The sequence below is a fragment of the Thrips palmi genome, unplaced genomic scaffold (genome assembly GCF_012932325.1).
Source record: "Thrips palmi isolate BJ-2018 unplaced genomic scaffold, TpBJ-2018v1 HiC_scaffold_19, whole genome shotgun sequence".
In the NCBI taxonomy this organism is placed as follows: domain Eukaryota; kingdom Metazoa; phylum Arthropoda; class Insecta; order Thysanoptera; family Thripidae; genus Thrips; species Thrips palmi.
Genome location: NW_023144628.1, coordinates 14605871 through 14629559, shown reverse-complemented (window position 1 = coordinate 14629559; position 23689 = coordinate 14605871). Strand labels below are relative to the sequence as shown.

General features: G+C 46.6%; 1 protein-coding gene across 1 annotated transcript in view; it reads left to right on the top strand.

The window, feature by feature from the left end:
* Positions 1 to 23689, top strand: part of LOC117646583 — a 34389-nt gene that overhangs the window by 999 nt on the left and 9701 nt on the right. The window contains exons 3-6 of the mRNA XM_034387625.1: positions 160 to 337; positions 1268 to 1480; positions 2167 to 2279; positions 3381 to 3555. Of these exons, the coding sequence (XP_034243516.1) occupies positions 160 to 337; positions 1268 to 1480; positions 2167 to 2279; positions 3381 to 3555 (679 nt within the window). The remainder of the gene's footprint in view (positions 1 to 159; positions 338 to 1267; positions 1481 to 2166; positions 2280 to 3380; positions 3556 to 23689) is intronic.

The following is a 23689-nucleotide window of genomic DNA, read 5'->3' as shown; positions in this document are numbered from 1 at the left end:
GTAGCGTACTTCAAAGTATGCTTTTGTAAGTGTGTACTTAACAGTAGGGTTTGTAGTGTCCGCCAGCAAGTGTGAACTTGTCCTGGACATTGATTATCAGTGTACGAAGGGGGGTTGCGATTTACGAATACCTCTTTTCATATGATCGTGCACTTACAGGGTAGGGAGGCACTCGACACTCGCGTACACCGTGTCGGTCGGGGGCGCGGTGCTGCCGTCTTGGCCCGTCACGACCAGGAACCTGTTCGTCCTCGTGGGCATGGACTGCGGCGTCCTGGCCAACGTGACTCTGCACGCGCGGGACGTCGTCGTCATCGTGTCCTTCCGCACGCGGGAGGTAAGAAAATACATGCGGGGTAGGATGTACACACTGCAAAGCCAGTGGTAAGTTTACTTGCCAAAAAGTTGGCAAGCCGTTTTGAATGCCAAAATTTGGCAAGCTATGGTCGGAAATCTTCACAAGCTTGCCAAATTTTGGCAACCTGGTGGGTAATTCCAGGCTAAGCTTGCCAAATTTTGGCATGCTGGGGAGTATTTCCAGGCCAAGCTTGCCAATTTTTGTCATTCAAAACGGCTTGCCAAATTCGTGGCAAGTAAACTTACCACCGGCTTTGCAAGAGCACTAGGCAATGGCGCACGCTCAAAAAGGGCCCTTCGGAGAAGAGCTGGGGCGCAAGATGAGAAGAAATCAAGAGGGATAAAAACCAGACATGTATGAGAAACTGTCTGAAAAAATCTGATCTGTCAATACAAGAGTACTAGACAACACCTGCACCTACTCCACTTCAGGTGGCACACCAAGCGTGGCCCGTGTTTTACTTCACGTTCGCAAGCAAAATTTGGTCCAGGTGTTTATCAGAATGCTGCATGCTATCTTGGATACACTACAAACCTAACTGTCTACTAAGTACACACTTACAAATGCGTGCTTGCAAGTACACACTTACAAACGCATGCTTGGCCAAGTACACATGCATGCTTGCAAGTACACACTTACAAACGCATGCTTGACGCATGGAGTTATACGGCGTCAAGCATGCGTTTGTAAGTGTGTACTTGCAAGCATGCATTTGTAAGTGTGTACTTGGCCAAGCATGCGTTTGTAAGTGTGTACTTGCAAGCACGCATTTGTAAGTGTGTACTTGGCCAAGCATGCGTTTGTAAGTGTGTACTTGCAAGCACGCATTTGTAAGTGTGCACTAAGTAGACAGTTAGGTTTGCAGTGTAGCAGTGTAAACTTGGTTGCTGACAAGGTGCCTCCTCCTAGGCGCTGTTGTCGCGTGCGGCCGGCGCCTTCGAGTCATGCTGGCGGCTGGACGTTCTGGACGCCGTGGCCGTGGCCGCCGGCAGGGGCTCCCTGCTGGTGTACACGTACCTGCCCTACCGCGCGGGCCGGTGCCGCGACATGGGGCCGCAGCAGGTGGCCGAATGGACGCCCCGCAGCGCGCAGCACCCCGCGGCCTTCGGGCTGGTCGCCAAGGTACGCCGCACTGAAAATCTATCGGCGTGACTTCGTGCCGCTGCAGGGGCGTGCACGCAGAAAAACGGCATGACAGAACAGTCCTACCAAAAATATGCGTGACTAAGAATTCACGCCGAGTTTTGGCGTGAATTTCCTGTCATGCTGGTTTCTGGCATGACTATTCCCCCTAAAACGCATTCTTGCACTCCACATACTACTAGTACATTCACGCCAGATGACGGCGTGAATTTCCTGTCACGCCAATTTTCGGCGTGACTTCTTGTCTCGCCACAATTTGGCCACGTGTCCGACCATTCAATTTTAATTGTGAAACATTCCAAACCATTGCAAGAACGTTTTCAAAAGGGATAATCTTTCAAATCATACTGATACTGTCACAATCAACAACAAAATAAATAAGCTAAACAAAAGTAGAGGAGTACCAACATGAGAGAAAAACATGAGTCAGAAAGTAAACTAAAGAGTTGTTCTTTTCGATTTCGATTTTCTGTGTGATAGGACATGAATTGCAGATCAACACCACGTTCCCGATAGAGAGGCTGTGCTACTAACTATTCAATATCATAGTGGTCCACCTTTCCTTATAAGCCTCAGGATTGCAAGTTTTCAATTTTGGTCAAATTGTGTAAAAGTTGTCTTAGAATTCAGCCCAATGATTTCTCTAACAAATCCGAGACTCCTAGGTCCGGGATCTGGGCGGCTGCCCCCTGCGCGTGACCGCCTTCCAGACGCGGCCCTGGACGGACCTCATCCCCGTCAACAAGACCGGGCGCTTTGTGCTGGGCGGGACCTACGCGTAGGTAGCGCCTGCAACGGCGAGTAGGGTGCTTCGGAGAAGAACTGGAACCCTGTTGTATCACTCCCAATTTCCTACTGAGAAATGCCGTGCAGTCATAATATTAAGCCAATTTTCAGTACTTTACGACACAAATCTGTCATAACACAGAGAAACTTGTTCGTAATATGAGGAAAGTGGTCATAAGTTACTGAGAATTCTTCACCACAGGTTACCTTCGCTGCGCTGTCATAATACTAAGCCTTTTGTTCGTATTACGCAGAAAAAGCTCAGTAGGATATTGGGAGTGTATTCAGTTGTACAGAAGCAAACAAATGAATGAAAACTTAGTCGTTGAAAGGCATTGAATGTCATCATGAACCGAGGTCGTTCAACCCAGAAAGCGACACTTCGTCCGTAGAAGAACAAAATTCTTGTTTTCACCGTTGATGCTGTAATATACAAGCTCAATATGTGTGTGACTTAAAAATGAATGAAGACTAATATTGGAATCATTATCTATATCGTTTTCTCAAAGTGAGAGTCAGTTTTCTCGGTCCCCTGAAAAAGCGTGCTGGAATCAAAATTGCCTTCTACTGCTGTTATAAAAGATCCAACATTAGCAAAGACTTTGATTTCGCGCACTCACCGCATCGCGCAGGCCTTGATGATTTTAGAAATGCCAACTTAACGAGGGATTAATCACTCAGCGTTCTAGTGAGCACGAGTTAAAAAATAATTTGTTGTTCCAACGAAAATGTATGTTGATTTTGGGAAAATTGATAATATGCTTGACAATTTTTTTTTGCAATCCCAAAATCAACCTACCTTTTCGTTCTGATTTTACGTAAACACCTACGAAAACTCATGAAACGTTTAACGGGTACATTTAGTGTTTCAGTCAATACGAAACACCAATCTTACCAAAACCTAGCGAATTTTGCAATTTTTGAGCTTGTGAGTACACTGAGAACGGGCCACTTTGTACACATGAGTACACCAGTGATTTAGCCCTCGTAACTTCAGGCGTTCGTAACTCTTCGAATCGAAATGAATTGAATATGATAAAGCATGCGCTGAGCACTGTCTGCCACACTGGACTTAAAACCGGGGGCCTTGCAGGCCGTTTCTTGCGACTTTGGCCAGGTACATGAACTTCACGCCAGACTTGGCTCAACCAACAGACGGCAATGCTTACGGCAACGCCGCAGATTTTCCTCACTTCGGCGGCGCACTGGGTGACGTCTATCACAACCGCAGCGACTTCTGCCTCGCTTTCTCGCCGAGTGACATCCAGGTAGTTCTTAGGGACTTTGCGTTGCCAACCTGTCAGACATTTACTGAAGGTAACAAACTAATGCGCCAAGGCCATGGTGCTCAGCGTCAAAAGTCCAGTCAGGGACAGAGGCCATAAGCGCCCATCCTTAATTGAAATTTTAGTTAAAATGAGAGGTTAGTAGGCTACTATAATGTGCCCAAGCGCCATCATGGCGTGTCAATGTCACCCAAGGGGTGGGGGGTGTCCATAAGGCCATATGGAAGATAGGTCGGCGCAACCGAGATGCATGCTGGGAGACCAGGCAGCTAATCCCTCCCGAATCCGTCGCCGGGTGCAGCGGAGGACCGCCTACCTGCCTGCCAGCGTGCCTACCGGCTTGCCCGGTCTCCCAGCATGCATCTCGGTTGCGCCGACCTTATCTTCCATATGACCTTAGGTGTCCTAAGAGGTGTAACCCATCCAAACCTAATTTTTTTTGCCAATTTTTGGTGGAGGTCAGATGAGGGCGAGAGCTCTTACCCGACCTAACCTAAGCCAGGGGAGGGAAAGTAGTAAAGGTACCTCATTCAGACATGCGCCATTTTGGTCCCCCATTCAGACATCCCTCCCTCTCTGAAGGCAAAGGAAGGCTTAGTCACCTACCCTTGTTGATTGTCGTTGTTGAGAGGGAATTTGTTTTACACAAGTTCTTTCTTGGGATTCTTTCCCCTTTGAGGCGTAGAGCTCAACTCCGCCTTGTATTACCGATTGTGACATTTTAACCGATATTGACCCTTCTCCCGATTTTGACAACCACATGAGCAGTACCATGGAGGTACAAGAATTCGTCTTGGATCTGCCACAAGTAGACGGTGCATTCGAGGTGGGACTTGCCGTAGGCACGGAGGAGTCGCTTGACGTGTCAAAAAGATTGCACATCCTAGGCAATGCAACCTGCATCGCTAGGCAAGCGCATTGCCTATGCGGCCGCGTCAGCATCTCTGCTGAATGGGGCTGTCCATGATGACATGCTAGTATCTTGTGCCATGGCAGTCGAATCCTACAGCCTGGTGGGAAGGACAACCCTTGTTGCTCCAGAGCTGCCAGATTGCGACGTGGTGGTAGATGCTGCCCCAGACCCAGCTATAACTGCGAAGGCGAACAACCCAGCATTCCGGGCCAAGCTCAAGGCTCTGGCCGATGCCAACAGGGTAGCAGATGGACTGCTCCAGATTGTGGCTACGAAGATAACGTATTATCAGAGTAACCATCATACAGGTAGTCCCAGCCTCGCGCATTACGCGAGAAATATCTATAAGTTACTCTGGGAAAAGTTACCTGACAATGCCGCTATCTCGCCTGAACATCGTCCACACGGCTGGCCACTGGGCGAGTACAAGGATGGTGCTCCAGGTCATTGGCTTCAAGATTGTGGTGTACCCTAGCGACCATACCCCGATGAAAGGGAAAGAATGGGGCATCTCTAAGGACCTGGAAATTAGAAAGTCCACTTATCCAGCAGGCACCGCCAAGTTTGGCGCGTGCAAAGAGGGGCTAAAGCGATTGGCACGCACGCCTTACCTTGCGGCTATGCCCTAGCTTGGAGACTGTAGGGCTTTCTTGGAAGAGTGTGGGGACATCGAGGAGAATGGGGCACTGTATCATATAGGTGCCCAATACTTGACCGGGCGTGCCCAGATACCCGTATCAGGAAACCCGAAGAAAGCCAAGAGGGTGGGTACATATGTGAATTGCATGCACCGCAATTCCAAGTTGTCGGAGGCTGCAGCATTCCTGGCCGATGCACCAAAGATGTTTTGTCAGCCAACTCAAAGAAGCTCCAGACAAAAAAAAAAAAACACTTGGCCGGCGACATCCTAGGAGCGGGCGCTTGTGGTGTTTTATCGGTTCCTTGAATGCATACGAACTGCCGAAAAGACACTTAGGCGAAATCCGACACCCCCTGAGGCTTTGGTACGGGTCTAAACACCCCAAAAACAGCTGTTTTCGAGGGTTTGAGACTAGATGGGTTCTCGCAAACCGAGATCCAAAAATGTACCCAAATGGATCTCAGATAATGCGCTCTTTCGAATGCCGTGTCGAACGAGGCTCTACGACGTCGGGTTTGGATGCTACGGGCTCTCAAAGTTGCTCAATTTCACTATTTTTACTGAAGATTTGAGCATATCAGGGCCGTTTGAAGTAGACCATCGGCGATTTCGCTCCTCTTTGTCTTAAATGGTGCCTACCCATAGGTAAACACATCCAAAAAATTTCAGCCATGTCAGGCAATTATTAGAGGAACTGTGAACAATTTAAGTTTTGGGTCATTTTACCACTGGGCTTAGGTGGTTTTGGGTCCAGAAAAAATATTTTTTTAGCTATCTACTTTTGATCAGCACCTCTTGAAACGCCTTTTTAACATGGTGCCTCAAAACGTTTTTTCGAGGACAAACTTGTCTTTTTTCTAGCTGTAATTGGAACATAACTTGTTTCATTTTCAATGTGTATTTTCTACCACAAAATTAATCTGTATAAATTATGACATTATATCTGAATATATTTTGAAGACACATGTTGAAGAAAAGATTTAAAAATATTGAAAAAATAGAACCATTTTTTCATTTATCAACTTTTTACTGAATCAATAAAACAAAACTATATTTCTTACTGTTACATTTGTCTTATTGGGAAGCTCTAGTTTTTGTTTGATGGTGCTTCTCATTCAGTTAGCACGATGACCACATCGCGACTTTCAGTGCTCATGTTCCTCGAACAAGACTGACCTGCGATTCGAAACCATCCCTCCTGAGTTAAAAAAGTTTGTCAAACCAACCGTCGTGGTGTTGTTACGTTGTGAGTGAGAACTATTACACAGAATTGAAGAAAACATGACTAGAGAACCGTAGCCTTTTGAAACAAGCCGAAACAATTCAACGTCAGCAACAATGGAGGGGCAGTTTTAATGCGCGACTACTCGTGTTTTCGGCTTCGCTATTTTCGCAAGGGCGCAGACGCCGAGAAGATTGTTGCCAACCCGCGAAAATTAATTTACTGCCTCCTTTCCCCCACGAACATTTTAATAATGATTGACTTCAAAGATGTTCCACTGTGGAATACATTGGCATTGGAATTTTTCGAATTTTACGGCATTTTGATTTCTTTTTGTTGCTTGCCTCTTAAGAGGAAAGCAGATAATCCTTCAGTGTTTCCTCTTTATGCTGAAGGATTTATCAGCAATTTCAAATCTCATGCTGTAAGTAGAAGCAGCTTAATTTGACGCTGCTGTGTAGTTGTTTTAGGGTAGGCACAGTGTTAAAATATTATTTCAACCTTTTTTGGCCCGCCCTTCTATTCAAAAAAATAGGGGGAGGGCCTATGCATTTGCCTTTGTGTCTGTGTGTTGTTGTTGTTGTTGTTGTTGTTGTTGGCGTCTGAGTACAAAGAAGGAGTTGAGCTAGAGTAACCAGATTTGGAGGGTACTTCAGGAGTACCGTCCAAACAAATAATCCGGTGGTGCAAATCCCGTCCGGGTCGCACAAGGGCTGCTGCAGGTGCATCATGGTTTACATGAGCGGGAGGGGGATTTCCGCCATTATTGGTGCTAGCAGGGCACATAGGGGTATTTTTGGAATCGGGGCGACGAGACAAGATGAATGGACCTGGTCCCGACCCCATCGGCCGCTTTTACAAGTTGGCCAGATCAGGATCTTCAAAAAAGGGGGTCGACCGACTAAAAAAATTTATTGCAGATTTCGATTGGTCTCAGCAAGACCTTTTCAACGAGGGGTCGGAAAGGGGGTCCAGGAGCCCGACTTCGTCTATTAGTCACATCAGGATCTTGAAAAAAGGGGGTCGACCGACTGAAAATTTTTACTTAAGTTTTGGATAGGTCTTGGCAAGACCTCTTCAACGAGGGGTCGCAAGGGGGGTCCAGGAGCCCGCCTTCATGAGTTATGGGGAAAAGTGCGACGGACTCGTTTTGCGCTCCTGCTGTGCCTCTATTGCAAGGAGTTGCAGTAGCATGGCAAATATGGGTATTTTCGGAATGAGGGCGAAGAGACAAATGAAATAGGCATATTCTAAGGACAGTTGGAGTAAAAAGTGTAAGGACTATTGCATATTGTGAATAGAAGGGCGGGCCTAAGTCACGATGGTACATCGATAACTTTGCTTTACCCGCTCACGGTGAGTGTGATGCGAGCGGGCCGAAGGCCCGGGCCTTCGACTGGCCAAGTTGGGTCTGATGCGAGGGCCGAAGGCACGAGAAAAGGCCGCCGGCAGGCCAAGCTGGGCCGGCCCCCTGTCGAACCGAGTTGCCGGCGCAGCGAAGCGGAGCTGGCAACTCGGTTCGACGGAAGGGCGGGCCCTAGCTTGTTGACAGCGGCCGAACACCAGAAATTCCGCCACCGTCCGGCGGATGGTGTCCTTGTGGCGGTTTGCCAGGCATCATGAGCCAAGTGGGGCTTACGAGAGGGCCTGCTTCCAAGCCGCAAGGATGGCTGTTCGGCGGGCGGAGCTCCGGAGATTGACAGAGCGGGTTGTCAGCAAGAACAGTTTATACAACTTCCAAAAGAGGATGCGGCGCTGCCAGAAGCCCAGACGGATGAAGTTGAGGACGCCCAGAATCGAGGGTGATTTGCCAAAGAAGGAGGCCGAAGAAGAATTCCGAGAAGTATTACTTCACCTCCTGGAGCCCAGGACAAATGACAAGGCATCTGAGGCAGATGATGCACAACAAATTAACATGGTGTACCAGAAGCCGGGTAAAAACAATGTTCTAAACCTTTTCTTTTTTTTTAGTCAGTAATTTAGTGTATCTGCATTTCTGTACGTGTGACCGTGATATTTTTTTTCTTTGACAGTTCAAAGGCGCCTTCCATGGGCCCCAGTGTGGCACATTGCTGAGAGGTTTGAGCCTGTCAGTGATCAGCCTGACAGCGATCAGCCTGACATCGCTCAGGCTTACGCCAAAGAGGATGAAGAAAAAGTAAAGAAATTATTGCGGAAAATCTGCGATGGCCGCAAGTTTAAGACGAAGCTTCTCGATCTCTCTCAATCTGTCCTTGAATCTGAATCTACAGAGGTAAACCGGAACCGCGACCCATCCTGCCGGATTTCCATGACCTGCCTCTGGACGAGGAAACTAAGACCATCATCAAGTGACTCTGCCCCTGTCCCTGGAGATGTGCACACTGTGGCAAAAAGGTACGGAAAATCCTGTTAATTTTTTTGCCAGGATTCTCCGTAGCCCTCTTATCAATATTCTCCGTAGTCTCTTACAGTATTCTCCGTAGGGCCGCACAGTATTCTCTGTAAATCCGCACAGTCTTCTCCGTAGGACCTCGAAGACTGTATAGTCCTACGGAGATCACTGTGCGGTCCTACGGAGAATACTGTGCGGTCCTACAGAAAATACTGTAAGAGCCTACGGAGAATATTGATAAGGAGCCTACGGAGAATTACCACAAGCTGTTTACAGAATTTTCCGTAGCTTTTTGCCACAGTGCAGCCTCTCTGGTCCAAGGGAGATCACCAACTGACACCGGCGATGATGCAGCCGCCAAGCACCGTCCCAGCCTTGAGACGCGTTGCAGTGAACGTGGTTACTAGTCCGGACGCTCGTCCTCAAGAAATGGCGCGAGTCAGCAGACGATGTCTGAAGTACTAGCACCGCTATGGTTATTTTCCACCTATTTTAAGTGCTTAATATTTCACTGAGAATGAATTGGTCACCACCACCACCACCACCCTGTAAATGGGTGATGCAACTTCGTTGCCCAAATTTTGGTGATGCAAATATCATCACCCGAAATTTGGTAACAGGAGTTTGGTCGCCCAAATTTGGGTAACGTCGTCGGCGACCCGTAAGGTTCCCGACGACGTCCTTCCGGGGCCACCACGATGACCGGAGGCCTCAACGCCACATTGGGTCATCGTAGTGGCCCCGGAAGAGCGTCATCGGGGACCTTACGGCGTCGCTGACGACGTTACCCAAATTTGGGAGACGATTTGATGACTGCCCAAAATTTGGTCACCGCGGGCTCGTCACCCAAATTTGGGCAACGGTGCGTGCGTTACCCAATGGAAGGGTGATGGTCGTGACTCTTTCATTCTCAGTGTTGAACACTATTCAGAAATTCGCCCCCCCCCCCCCTGCACCCTACTTCCGCGGTCGCTGCAAATCAAGGGGATAAGTTCCTAGTTAATTGCCGTTGTATTGGTGATACCAAAAAGTACCGCCAAATTTTGGCGATACTTCTGTGTATTGCCGCGTCAGAACGTTCTGGAGGCAATACTTTTCCGTAGCAGTGTATCACCTCACTCTACCAAAAATGTCCTGTAAATGCCGTTAATTTATAACCAGTTTTCACTGTAGGTCAATTCACAGCGTTTACTGAGAACTGCTCACGGGATTCACTGTGATCTTGTTCGCGGTGTTCACTGTGATCTGGTACCCAATAAAAACTGTGAGTTTGACGCCGCTAAGCACCGAAGGACTGCAAATCAGGCTCCAATTCACGGCGCTTACTGTGGCCAGATCACAGTGAACACTGTAACCGAGATCACAGTGAACGCCGTGAACTAGTTCACAGCAAACGCCGTGAATTGCATAACAGCAAACATTGGTAATAAATTAACGGCGTTGACAGGACACTTTTTGTACAGTGCTGTTGTCAACGCTTCAAGACAATGTCAAGTGACAAGAAGTAATATTTGAGAGATTTTGGCGTCCTACATTTTATTGACGGTCGTCGCAAAATCGGAAACTATTTGAATTTGGCCGATCGTTGGAACGACCGTTGCGCCCTCTGCCGGCCGCAAGCGGCACTGCCCTTCCTTGCTTCCTTTCGCCCTGCCGGTCCAGTCATTTGGTGTCCAGGCGTCCTGTAGAGAAGTAGTGTGATCAGAATCATGTCGTTCCCCGATGAGCAACTCGACTATGAACCATTGGAGGAAGAAGAGACCATTGATTTGAACGCATGGGGGAGTTGTTCAGAGAGGTAAGTGAAATGTGGTGAGAGAGTGCCCTGAGGGTGTTTCGTTGCGCCGGCGCACCTCGTGGTGTCATGTCGCTAGCGTCACGCCCATTCTCATGGCATCTGAGTGTTTTTCGCGTATCGGCAGTAGCCGCTCAATATGCAGTGCAACTGAGGCTTCAGGCGAAGAAACGCGCTGTTATTGGGGATATTGGTGCTGCTGGTGGCTGTGTCGCTGTGGTCGCAGCACACCACAGACTCGTCAATGTTTTGGCATCATCAAAAAAATGAAGTTCCTCGTGGAAATGCTTATGACTAGCAAATGGAATTTAAAGTACCTTTTGCAAGTAAAACATAATTTTTTCGGAATCTACATCTTAAAAGTGCGTTTTTGAGGAAAGCTGGTACATACATTTGATTTTTTTATTGCAGAGTATCAAGATGATGGAAGAAACTTTTACTGATGAATCGCCGTTATCCCTCAAATTATCAAATGTAACTTTGTTTAAAAAAGCACAATTTGACCTCCAAAATTCTTCCTATATATCCCTCAAGTGGTACTTTTCCTTTTAAATAGGATAAATGTCTCAGTAAAGCAGTAAGGACCGGTGAAAACCCCACTTCCGTTGAAAAGCAAAGTAAAAATAGGTGTGTGCACACCTAGTTACCCCAAATAGAAGGGTAACTTGAGACAACTTTGGAGGCCCACTTCTTCCGCTCCCTTGAAACGACTGATGCAAATCATATAATTTCTTAAACCCACCGAAGTCTATAGCAACCAGGTGTGAAACTGGTGTGAAAGTCTCAGGGGCTGCCAAATGATGACCCCCACCTTGCCACAAGATTTCCTTTACAAAAAACCCAAGTGCACAGCCCCTGAAAACATCAAAGCAAAACACGCCCCATTGCTTTTGAATGTACTTGACAACGCAAATTTACACGCTGAATCATGTGGGAAGTAACTGTGGAAAGGAATTACCTTTGCCAAGCAGTTTTAGAGCCACCTGTCTTTGGTTTTATCAAAAGAACCTACGTCAAAGGATACATCTATACTTTGAGTGTATCTGTTGAAGAGAATGCAGCATATGAACCTTTGAGCAATACCTTCAAGTTCCGTCCTTCATCTAATACAGATCAACTTGTTTTCATTGAAAATTTGGCTTTCATCAAACCTTTGCCCTTTTGTGCACATAGATGCTTGGGTTCATGTGATTCTAAAATATTCTAATTTGAACTTCAGTGTTAAAAGTGATTGCGTTTTCTATGTTTTTTTCTGTAATTTTCTGTAATTTTGATGCAGTGGTAAAGCTAAATGATACTGTTATTCAACGCAAAGCCGAAAATTCAATAGCACTAACCATTTTCCTGGACCTCAGTGAAGGTTTCGACGGCGTGAGCCATGATTTCTAATCATAAGCAAGTTGATCTGAGCTCTTGTGAGAATCAATGGTGTGCTCGGCAATGGGATATCCGAAATAAGATTGCCCGGCGTGGCAGACCCAGTGGTACGTACTAAGCCCACTGGAGTAACTGTCTTAGCTAATCGCTCTGCCAAAAATTTACTTTGTTGCAGAGACTTCCTGAAGACAAACTGGAGCACGCTAACTTGTGCCACCAGGTGCCACGGAAAGCGAAGAAGCACTTGATGTGCCCGTTCTGGTGCGGCAGCGGGACGAAGGCAGCGGATCTGCGAAGGCACCTGGAAAGCCGCGAACATTTCGCAATCCTAGAGCAGGAGGGCCAGGATGCCGCGCTAAAATTGCTTAACAAATTACGCGCAGTACACGCAGCAATTTCAAGCGGCCGGGTGAGTACTGTGACTCGGGGAGCACGGGGTGGCGGTGCGAGCGTCGAACAACGGAAGAACTTACCGCCGCGTCGGGTGTGATTTCATGGGAAATGTCTCGATCCTATGATTTTTAGACGCCCTTTTTTTTAGACGGTGCCGTTATAGCAACGTTGCATCTAATGAACCTCAGGGAACCTTGTTTTAATGTCATTGCCATGAGGTCGCCATACGATCTCCGAATCAACGTGGCGGCGGTATGGTGGGCAGTTTGTGGACATGGCGACGTTGAGCTGGTGGGTGATACGTAAACAAGTGCAGTGCCAAGCCGCTCGCGATGTTGTCCTTTTTGTTTTTGCCAAAGGCACTTCGTTCTCAACCAATTTGAACAAACAAGGGAGGATGGCAAAAAAAAAATTGAAGTGCTCGGCCATTCCAACCCCATTTATGTCCAGAAAGCCATTTAGTGACATCACTAACACTACTCATCCAGCACAACCGAGCACCAATATATGTATTGATCATAGTGTAACCTCATCGCCCTCTTATCTGCATTATGTTTATATTTTTTGTTTCTATGTTTCAGATTATCAGTGCCTATGCCATGCTGCATTACGAGGCAACGACAAGCCAGACGACATCACAGGGCTGGTCATCATAGAGCCTGAAATTCCTTTTGTCGATAAGGTATGTTGTAGCAGCTTTTCCTCTTAATATGACGTTAAACCACAGATTCCTCTTGAAGGGTTTGTGAGATCTATCGAAAACCGCAATAAAATTTTTCAGTCGGTCGACCCCTTCTTTCCAAGATCAAAGGCACTCCTACAGTGCCTTCCAAATTTGGTAACTCTAGCTCAACTCCCCCCTTGTACACAGACGACGACGACACACAGACACAAAGGCGCATAGGCCCTCCCTCTATTTTTATAATAGAAGGGCGGGCCAACAAGGCCATCATGACGTACACAACTACAAATGCAAAGCAATCCTTGAAATTGTGTCTAAGGTTGTTGGTCGTGCTGAGGGCGTTGGTTTAAGAGTAAATGGTGTCACTTCTGATATGGGTGCAGACAGTCAAGCGATATTTAAAGCAGCTGGCATCATGAGAAGAAGAAAAAGAGTTGTTTGTTCCATGCCAAACCCAGTCCGCAATGCACCCCTGCATTACATGCCTGACCAGGGGTCGGTAACACCATAAAGCAGGAGTGAGGTGAAGCTCTCGCTCCGTGCAGGGGTTACGGACTTTTTCGAGATTATTAAAACTAGGCCATTGTTTTCAAAACGCTTTGCACATATCGAAAGAGCATCAAATTTAGGGTGCATTAGACGCATTGACCTTCCCAAACCTCCCAATTTTACTTATAACAAAAGAGAAAATCGCGAAAATGTTTACACAAAGAGCGCGCCCTCGAGGTTTTTTCCTTAATAATTAGACTTATTGTATTTTTCGGTGTTTTCACTTTGATTTTTCGAGGGCTGAAGTAGCAGGTAAGGGATGGCCAATGAGTCGAATGCACCCTTTATGTGATGCTCTTCCGATGTGTGCAAAGCGATTTGCAAACAATGGCCCAGTTTGAATAATCTCGAAGAAGTCCGGACCCCTGCACGGAGCAAGATCGGAGCGAGAGTTTCGCCCATTGCCGCTTTAGGGTTTACCCCCCCCTGGCCTGACTTTGTCCATGTTTTTAAAGCAACGAAGATGGCCGGGAAAAATAACGGATCTTCCATATAAAAATCACACGGATCTGGGTGACCTTTGACGCGATTTCAACCTAATCTGGCAGGGAGGTACCCTAGTGGTCAGGATCATGCCCCCCAAATTTTTTAGGTCGATATCTCAACGGGTTTAGTCTCATTGCACAAATCGTCATGCCTGAGCCTGTTCCCATGCCAGCCCCCTTTTAAAGTTGATTTTGATGCCCCGACGGTGCGTAGGCGCATACCAACTGCCCCCGCACACGTGTTTTTTCGTGTCTGTGTAGAAATCTCCCCCCCAAAAAAGTCTCCGAAAGTCCCCAAAGAGTCCCCGAAGAAAGTAAGTCTGGGCCGTCTGTCCGTGGGAACACGGGAAAAACTAAAGCGTAACTCTATGCTTGAGTAAAGCTTTAAATTACGCTTGAAGACTTACACTTGAAAAAAACATACTCTGGTAAATTCCCCGCATTTAGATGGGGGGAAACTTGGCGGTGACCCTGGTACGCTTGTTTTCAAGCGTAACCTGATTACGCTTGAAACAGGGGGGAATACTACGCTTAAGTTTTTTGGGTGAGCGATAGCGAAGCTGTTACTCCGTGGGGTTGAAAAGTTTTGTCTGTCTGTCGTCTGTCTGTCGGGCTGTCTGTCGGTCTGTCTGTCGGTCTGTCTGTCGGTCTGTCTGTCCGCACTACTCCTCCTGAACGGCTCGGCCGATCTCGGTGAGATTTTGCACACTTGTTTGGGGATGTCCTTTGGGTCGGCACACGCGAAATTTCACCATCCAGCTCAAATGGTTCAGTTTTTTTAGGCGAAAAACCCGAAAAAACAGCGAAAAAAAGAGTTTTCTGCAGATAGACCACTTCTGTGTTGGAGAAAGGGGGGGCTGGGGGGGGGAGCCCCCCCGCCTCGACAAGTTAAAAAGTGGCAAGGGTCAAGATCGTGTTATCTGTAGATAAAACAACTCTATTTAGGGTAAAGTGCCGAACATGGATCGGGGTACCAATCATGGATCATTTTTGTTAGCGAGCCCGTGCCGCAAAACCAATCGACCAATTTCATTTTTTCAAAGTTTTTCATGTAGTCTGCTCTTTTGACTGCTAGAATCACGCGCGGGGGAGCTGATCAATCTAACCCTTACCCCTTACAATACGCACGTGAAAAAGTGCCTCGGAAAAGGGGTCCGAAAACGGCCTGTTTTCAGGTTAGGTTAGGAGTCAAAATTCAAAGCGTCATTACAAAGAATCCATTCATCAGAAATGTCTCAAAATTTTTTGAGGCACCTCCAGCGTGTACCCTTTCATAATTTAGACGACCGGAAGTTATGGCACCGCCCCTGTGAAAACGCGAGAGGGGGTGATCCATGTTTGGGTCAGACCCAAATATGGATCACCAAAATCAGTGAAAATTCAAAGCCCTGTAAATTTCAAAGTATTTGTTATTTAATGTTCAGTTCTTGAGAAGAGGTTGTCTTTGTGGTAATCTTGAAGTGTATGGAAGAAAATTTGGGTCATCGCTTGTTTGAGCCGAAATACAGGACATTTCTAAAAAGTGATCCATGTTTGGTAACCTTACCCTAGAATGTAGGGGGTCTGGGGGGCGGAGCCCCCCAGCATTCAACAAGTTAAAAAATAACCGACAACGGACAAGCCATTGCCTGCCGCAGGCAGGCTAGCGCCGCAGGCCAAGGTAGGTACGCCAGGCGTGGATTGGAGGAACAGGCAGCGAGACATCGCGAAGCCTGTTACGACAAGACGCGGTCTGGCGTAAACCTACCTTGTACCAGTGAATAAAAGGAAAATATGTCGTTGCAAGAAACCGCTCTGATTCGCGTGCTTGATTCTGAGATGAGAGGTTAGGTCTTCTTTGGGTCCTGAAATGAATGCCACATTGAATCTTTCTTGTTTTAGAACCCCGTCGGAATATTGAGGGAGCGCTATGACAGGGACGTTAACCACCGGCGCCTTGTAAGTTTTTTCTATTTTCCTCGCTGAGCTAAGAATGAATTAAATGATGAGCCGCATTTTGTGTGATGTTCGGCGGTTCTGCTGCAGCCTGGGCAGTCTGAGTGGGACCGGCTTGAGCCTCGGATCCGACATCAAGAGAGAAGCGTGTGCGAGGTGCAACTGGCACCGGATAGGTGAAGGAGCCGCGCTTTTCTCGGTTTGCTGCAGAGCGTGTGAAAGTTCAAGAAGTACACTCTAAAAGTGTACACTCTAGAAGTACACTCTATAGCTCCTCCACCTAGTGCTGATCCCTGCGCGCGTTCGAAAGGGGGAAGAGGGAAAGTTTGCTCTGGAGGAGGACATATAGCTCGACCATGTGCTGAAGGACTCTAAGCTAAGACTCTCTGACTTCATTTAGTGTTGATATTTATGTGTAAGCATTGTCATCGTAAGCGATGTGATTTCAGTTACAGAAAATGGCGGAAGCTGAAAATGCAGCCATTATTGATTTTGATTTTCAAGCTTTCGTCTTTTTTTCAAGCTTTCGTCTTTTATCAGGTGCTTTATGATCAGGTACAAATAAAACATATTTTTATTGATTTTGAATCATTTCTACTTTCTTTCTTGTCAATCCTATTCCCTCCGGCGAAAGTCGTTCACTTAGTTTCATTTGTCTGTAAGATTGGTTGATTCTGACTTTGACTCTACTTTTTAAGTAAGCCTTCAATTCCAAAAGAGTTTTTGTTTGGAGAAGCTGGCCTGTTAAATGATTTGAAACTTCTTTAGGGTGTGAGTGGTAAATTTTTATAATTGGCTGAGCGATAGCGAAGCCCGTTACTCCAGTGGGTTTGAAAAGTTTTGTCTGTCTGTTTGTCTGTCTGTCTGTCTGCGTGTGTGTGTGCACTACTCCTCCTGAACGGCTCAGCCGATCTGGCTGAGATTTTGCAGGGTCACAAGGTATGTCCTTGGCTCGCCACACACCAAAATTCAGCTTTCTATCTCAATCCATTCGGTCATATTAGCCAAAAAACACTTAAAAAAACGGCAAAAAAAGACAACTTTTTAGGTACTTTCAACTTTGTGTCACGTTTCATATCGTTTCATATGTTTTTGAGGCTGCTGATGACGAAAATAGAACCCGTTCGGAACCCCGACCGAAAGTTGAATCCGATTGGTGTAGATTTTGATGACCAAACGCTATTTTTGAGGGGATCACGCCCATTTCCACGGTGTGCCTAGGGAGGCAGCCTGCCGAAGGCAGGTTAGCGCCGCAGGCCAAGGTAGGTGTATACGCCAGGCGTGGATGGTCGAAACTGGCGCAGCATCGCGAAGCCTGTTACGACAAGACACGGTCTGGCGTACACCTAACTTGTTACCATGAAGGGAATGATCCCCTCATTATGTTTAAGCATAGGGACACTCTTGAAATAATTAATTTGTGGCCTAAGTTGATCCAGGAAGCGGAAGAAGGGGATAACTCCATTTTGACCATTTTTCAGGAGCAACAAAAAACTGTTAGCAGGGAAATCTAAAACTAAACAATGGAATGTTATAGATGATAACATGTTAAAAAAAAATGTAAGTTAAATTTTGAGATGAACATCAGGAGTGTCAGGCCAGTGCGTATAGGATATTTGTGACTTATCACTTTCCGCTAAAATGGAAAACAGAGTCATCTTAACTTATATTTCATAAACGAAGTGGAATTTGGAGACATGTCAAGTGGAACCATAGTCAGCAGAGAGTGTTGGTTCCTCTGGTGCATTTTTTGGACTTAGTTCTTTTTTCCGTTTAAGTTCTTCAAATTAAAGGGAGGTAAGTTGACTAGAATATTTTTACAATGGATACATAAAAACACAAGTTGAGTTATCTCCTATCAACAATATGTTCAACGGAGTCATGTTGACTTTGGTTAAGATGTTTCCATTTTCCGCTAATTTGAGAGTGTAAAAGGTTGAGTTACATCTTTTTTCGAAGTGGATTTTCTCTTTAACTGCCAGGAATTGAGTCAAATAATTTGGTGCAATGATGCAAACCATTCTAAGGCACACCGACATAATAAAAACTCAATTTGGAGATAAGTCAATTATTCCCTTCTTCCGCTTCTTGGATCAGCTATGCAGGGCAGTTTATCCTTCGGTCTTTCGGTCCAAACACCGCTGAGTGAGTTGAGTGTGTCTCACCGCGACGCGCTCGATACGGGTCCGTTGTAATTGGTCCGAACAGGCGCGCGGTGGGCTGCTTACCTCACAGGCGACCCGCACCCATTAAGCGCACCACCCCTGCGGGTGACATTGCAGCGCCAGGCTCACGGCTTAGGTTACAGCCCTCGTCTTGCCCTCCCCTGGCTTAGGTTCGGGTTAGAGCCCTCATCTTGACCTCCACCAAAAATTTTACAAAAAATCTCATTCAACGAACGTTAAGGGGGTAGACTCGTCATTCTCCGTCAAAAAATCAGATTTTCGTTTATGAGTTTTTTGAATTCTTTGTGTGGAACCCTTGAATTGGGTGGCTGGCTGGTTTCGAAATTCAAAACCGTTTGGCCACAGGATGAAATTTTGTAATTGATTTTCCACACGATAGGTTAGACCGGTCAAACTTTGAAGCCATTTTACTCAATTGCAATATTTTGGGTCTTGCGCGCACGATTTAAGCCAGACCGTTGCGTGTTTTGGCTTCATAATTTTTCCAATGTTTCACCTCTATAAGGCCGTCATTCTGAACTAGGATATCTTCAATCGGACAAGGGGAAGTGGCCGAAAACAATCATTGAAATGTCAAAATTTGAATACTTTTTTTGGTACACCTAAAAATGTAAGTTTGAGGCACTTAGGTACCACCTATTTCAATTATCCTAGTTCAATCTACAGTGCCAGGAGTCCTTTTGAAGGAGAAACAAAGACATTTATGATACGATGCCGCATTTTAAAAAAATCATGCGCGCAGTGAATTTTTTTTGCGTATTTTCGAGGTTCAGCAGAAAGACTACAGATCCTAGGTTATAAGGCCTAGAGTCAAACTTTCTTTTTCAAAATGAACCTTAAAGAACCAGCTTTTTATTGGAAAACCCCACCAACCTTCAAATTTATTGGAAAGAGTTTACATGAAAGCCTGAAATTTGCTAAAATTACGGTGTCGAAGACGAGTCTCCCCCCTTAATGAAAGCAGATGATACTCGTTTGGTTTTCTTCTACGGGGTAGTATGGGCTCATTCCAAAGATAGTATTTAATAGTTTTAGGTGTATGTTTTAAAGCAAAGGTATCATCTGATAAAAACTGAGTACTTTGTGCCGTGGCCTGCACCGCCACCGCGCCGTCCCCGTTGTATTGCGAGCACGCGGTGCATCTGTGCTATAGCGGGGAGGGATTGTCAATGTTGCGCGCAAGCCCGGCCGTCGCGCGCCAGAAGGGGGTGCCATTGTCGAATTCCGCGCAGGCTGCGGCGCAGGCAGGCACAGCCAGCCAGTGGTTTTTGGACTCTCGAGTAAAAGCTAGCTGACACCTTTATATGTCTTGTAGTTAGTTTAAGGTATGTTTTGAAGTAAAGGTATCATTGCTAAAAATAGGTTTGGCTGGGTCACACCCTCTCAGGACACCCCTCACCCTCGGGTGACATTGTCGTAGCCGTACTACTGAGGTTTAGATTATACGAAGGCACACGGCATAGTCCGGACGTTAGCGGCGCATACCGGGACCCACCTTGCAAAATGTGATACCGGAATGCCACTTGGCACAGTTGTTGTACTAACCCTAAGGATCATTTTAAGAGGTGGAGCCCAGGTGGACCCCCCTGCAGAGCGGCGGTACACGCGTTTGCCTATTTTCCAAGGTCAGAATTGAAAATCATTCGAAATAGACTTTATCTGACTGGCTATAGACCTCATCTGACTGGCTATCAACTTGAGTTTTGGTACAGGACCACTTCTTTGGATGCCCAACGTGATTTTACTCTGGTTGGTGACGTAGCTATGCTTCAAACGGGAATTGACTACCTCCCAGGAGCAGAATACCGTTTTCGCGAATATTAAGTTCTTGACGTCCATAATCGGTGCATGCAAACTCCTGGGTAATCGATTGAGTATAAAGACACATTTCATCACTGCATGCGTTTAGAATGTGGACGTCGAAGAGCCCCGAACGCGCACTGAGGGTACGACATTGGTACACGCAGTCCAATAGCTTACAGAAATATATGATAGGAATATCCACTATGCTAGATGGGTTTGAACTTAGAGCTACTTGATTTATTTTCTGACTTAGTATCTAGGCTTAAGACTAGGGGTTACAGGTTCTACTTTGCTTACGGTCTAACTTAGGGGCTAGGTGCTTATAGTCTGACTTAGGAGCTATTTTACACTGTACAGACCCCGCGGTTGGGCGGCGGAGTGGTTTGGGGGGGGGGGGGGGGGTACAGCCGAGGACCGGAGTTCCCCCCCTGTTCGTCCTGCCCACCGCGGGATTTCCGCCCCAGCTTTTTTACGAAATACCCTATTACATGAGAAAAAGTAACGAGGCGTTTTTATGGCGATGCCCGTCGTGACCGAAAAGTCAGCGAAAAAACCGGCGTGACTTTACGGTCACGACGGGCTTCGCCATGAATTTTCCCATGAAACGCCTCGTTACTTTTTCTTATGTAATAGGGTATTTTGTAGAAGAGCTGGGGCGGAAATCTTTGGGATTCTTACTCATGCGTTGCAGGAAAAGCACTATACAACGGCCTGAAGTAATAGGATTTCTACTTCAGTCGAACTCCAGTTTAGGCTCATCCAGTTTAGGCGCACATTTTGTGGCGGGCCCTCGGGTCGCCCCCCGAGCCGAGAGCCACCGAGTCCCTACCTGGCTCGAGACAATAGGATAGCGGAGCAAGTGCCTGACACCGTCACCTGGACCGACACGGGGGCAGCCCGTCTCGCCATAGGGCTACTCACGCAGGTCGGCGTGCGCCGTCGGCACTTCGGGCCACACCAGTGCCACAGGGGGTTATCGAGGCTAGCCCCCTTTTTTCTCGAGCGCTCGGCGCGGCCCACGGCAACATGTGCAGAACGTTTTTTCCATTTCGATTTAGGCTCACTCGCTCTCCCAAAACGTGCGCCTAAATCGGAGTTCGACTGTAAAAAGTGTGGCGAAAATACCAATCACGAGTATAGGAAATCAAATTCCTATACTCTTTCCAAATCACGTATAGGATTGTCGGTTCCCATACCGCAGTTGGTACTTTTACCATACGACGGTGTAGTAGAAATGCCATTATTTTAATAGTGTATGTATCGTGCGGTTGCGTCAAAGTAGGGACGACAGCAGAAGAGCTCCCCTCCCTGCCCCCCCTCCATGACAAAGGAGGCGTCGTGCACGAGAGAATTGTTGCGAAAAAGGCTGCCCTCACGTCAAGTAGCTCACATACGGCGGCACCCGTGGATATTCCTATCATATATTTCTATCTGCATGTAAGCTATTGGACTGCGTGTACCAATGTCGTACTCAGTGCGCGTTCGGGGCTCTTCGACGTCCACATTCTAAACGCATGCAGTGATGAAATGTGTCTTTATACTCAATCGATTACCCAGGAGTTTGCATGCACCGATTAATGGGCGTCAAGAACTTAATATTCGCGAAAACGGTATTCTGCTCCAGGGAGGTAGTCAATTCCCGTTTGAAGCATAGCTACGTCACCAACCAGAGTAAAATCACGTTGGGCATCCAAAGAAGTGGTCCTGTACCAAAACTCAAGTTGATAGCCAGTCAGATAAGGTCTATTTCGAATGATTTTCAATTCTGACCCTGGAAAATAGGCAAACGCGTGTACCGCCACTCTGCAGGGGGGTCCACCTGGGCTCCACCTCTTAAAATGATCCTTAGGGTTAGTACAACAACTGTGCCAAGTGGCATTCCGGTATCACATTTTGCAAGTTGGGTTCCACTAACCTCCGGACTAGCAAGGGGCCTGACCAGAAGACGAAATAAGGGACCGGACCGAATTTGGGGTCTGTGAATGTCAAGTGTGGAACTGTCTTGTGAGACTTTGATTAACGCTCACTAGTAGTGGCGCCAACAGAAATTTTATTTAGGGGGAGAGACTGGTCGCTGTGACCCACCCAGCCCCTTAATCCCATCCCTTTCTATTTCTCTTCTCTTCTTTTTCCTCTCCTTTCCTTTTATGCCCCCCCCCTTTCCCCTTTCACCCTTCCCTTTTCCATTTTTCCCCTTCCCATAACCACCACCGCAACCACGAGTTGGCGCCACTGCTCACTAGTAAGGACCATGTTTGCCCAAGTGTGAGACACCGATGTCACACTCTTGAAAGTGTGAGACTCACAAGACTTGTGCCACACTTGCAAGCGCGGCGTTGAACCACGTCTCACACCTGCAGGTGTTTGACATCGGTGTCTCACACAAGCGTGGGACAAGTGATTCACACTTCCAGGCGTAGGGCGAATGTGGTTCGTTCACAATTGTAAGCGTGAGGCATATTGATTCTCGTCAAGTAGGGTGAGACTGTCCATAACTCAGATTAGCCGTAGCAGTGTGGCCTTTTGAGGACCTGTAATTGAAGGCAAACTTTTAGGGATTCTTTGCCCTAGACCCAACCTTGACAGGTATGAGTGAGACTCAGAATATCTTTTGTAACATTCATTCACTGGTAAAACTTAAGCGTAGTATTACCCCCTGTTTTCAAGCGTAATCAGGTTACGCTTGAAATCGAGCGTAACAGGCTCATCCGCAAAGTCTCCCCCTATCTAAATGCAAGGGGAATTCACCAGAGTATGCTTCATTTCAAGCGTGACGTCGTGCTACTTTGCCTCTAGGGTCATTCCATATAAGATTTACACGGATCTGGGCGACCATTGACGATTTCGACCAAATTTGGCACGAAGGTAGCCCTAGGGGTCAGGAACATGCCCATAAATTTTTAGGTCGATATCTCAAGTGGTTTGGTCAGAATCGGCATTTTAATTTTTTACTCTTAAAAAATTTGTAATTTCTTCAAAATGGCTCTAAAAGGCAATTTTTTGTCGGATTTTCATGCGGTAAAGCTATTCCGACGTAAAATGCGACGAGGAATCCGAATCTGCCCTCAGATTTGGTCTAGCGTGATTACCAGTGGAGTAAATTGCGAAAAACATGAAAATGAAGCCTTATTTCACGAGCCTGTCTACCCTATTAGAAAATCCAAACTGCACTTCCGAACAGGCTAAATTGTAGTTCATTTCATGGGCTTTCCATATCTGTATTCAAAAATAGTGGGTGTGGCCCTCCCTTAGGAGCTGTAGGCCGCAATAAACAACTCTGCACTCAAATTTTGACTAAATAAAATACACATTTTTGAGCTTTGAAGCTCAGGGGTTTGAGCTACACTCGTGCCGCTTGTACCGTTCGAAAGGGAATTTTAAGACGAATCCAACGGTACCAATATGAGCCCGATCGGGTAAGTGGATCCCAAACTTCGCCCAAATGCCGCTAAAATTCAAAATTTGCACTAGATGTTTTTCCAATTAAGAAAGTAAGTAAACGGCAGCATTTTAACTTGTCAAATGTGTACTCATTTACTCAAAATTTCATAAGCTTTCGATTGGTATATAGAAAAAGTTGGGTTTCGTCCTCTAAACACAAGATTTCTCAATTTTACTGAAGCTATGCACGCGAATCGGCTCAGACGCCCCGTGCAGGTAGGCAGCCCATCCGGCGCGCAGGCTTTCCGTCTGTTTGCTCTCTCATTCTAGGAACGTGACATCACGTTGAAACGAACGTGACAAACTGTCACTTCGTTTGAG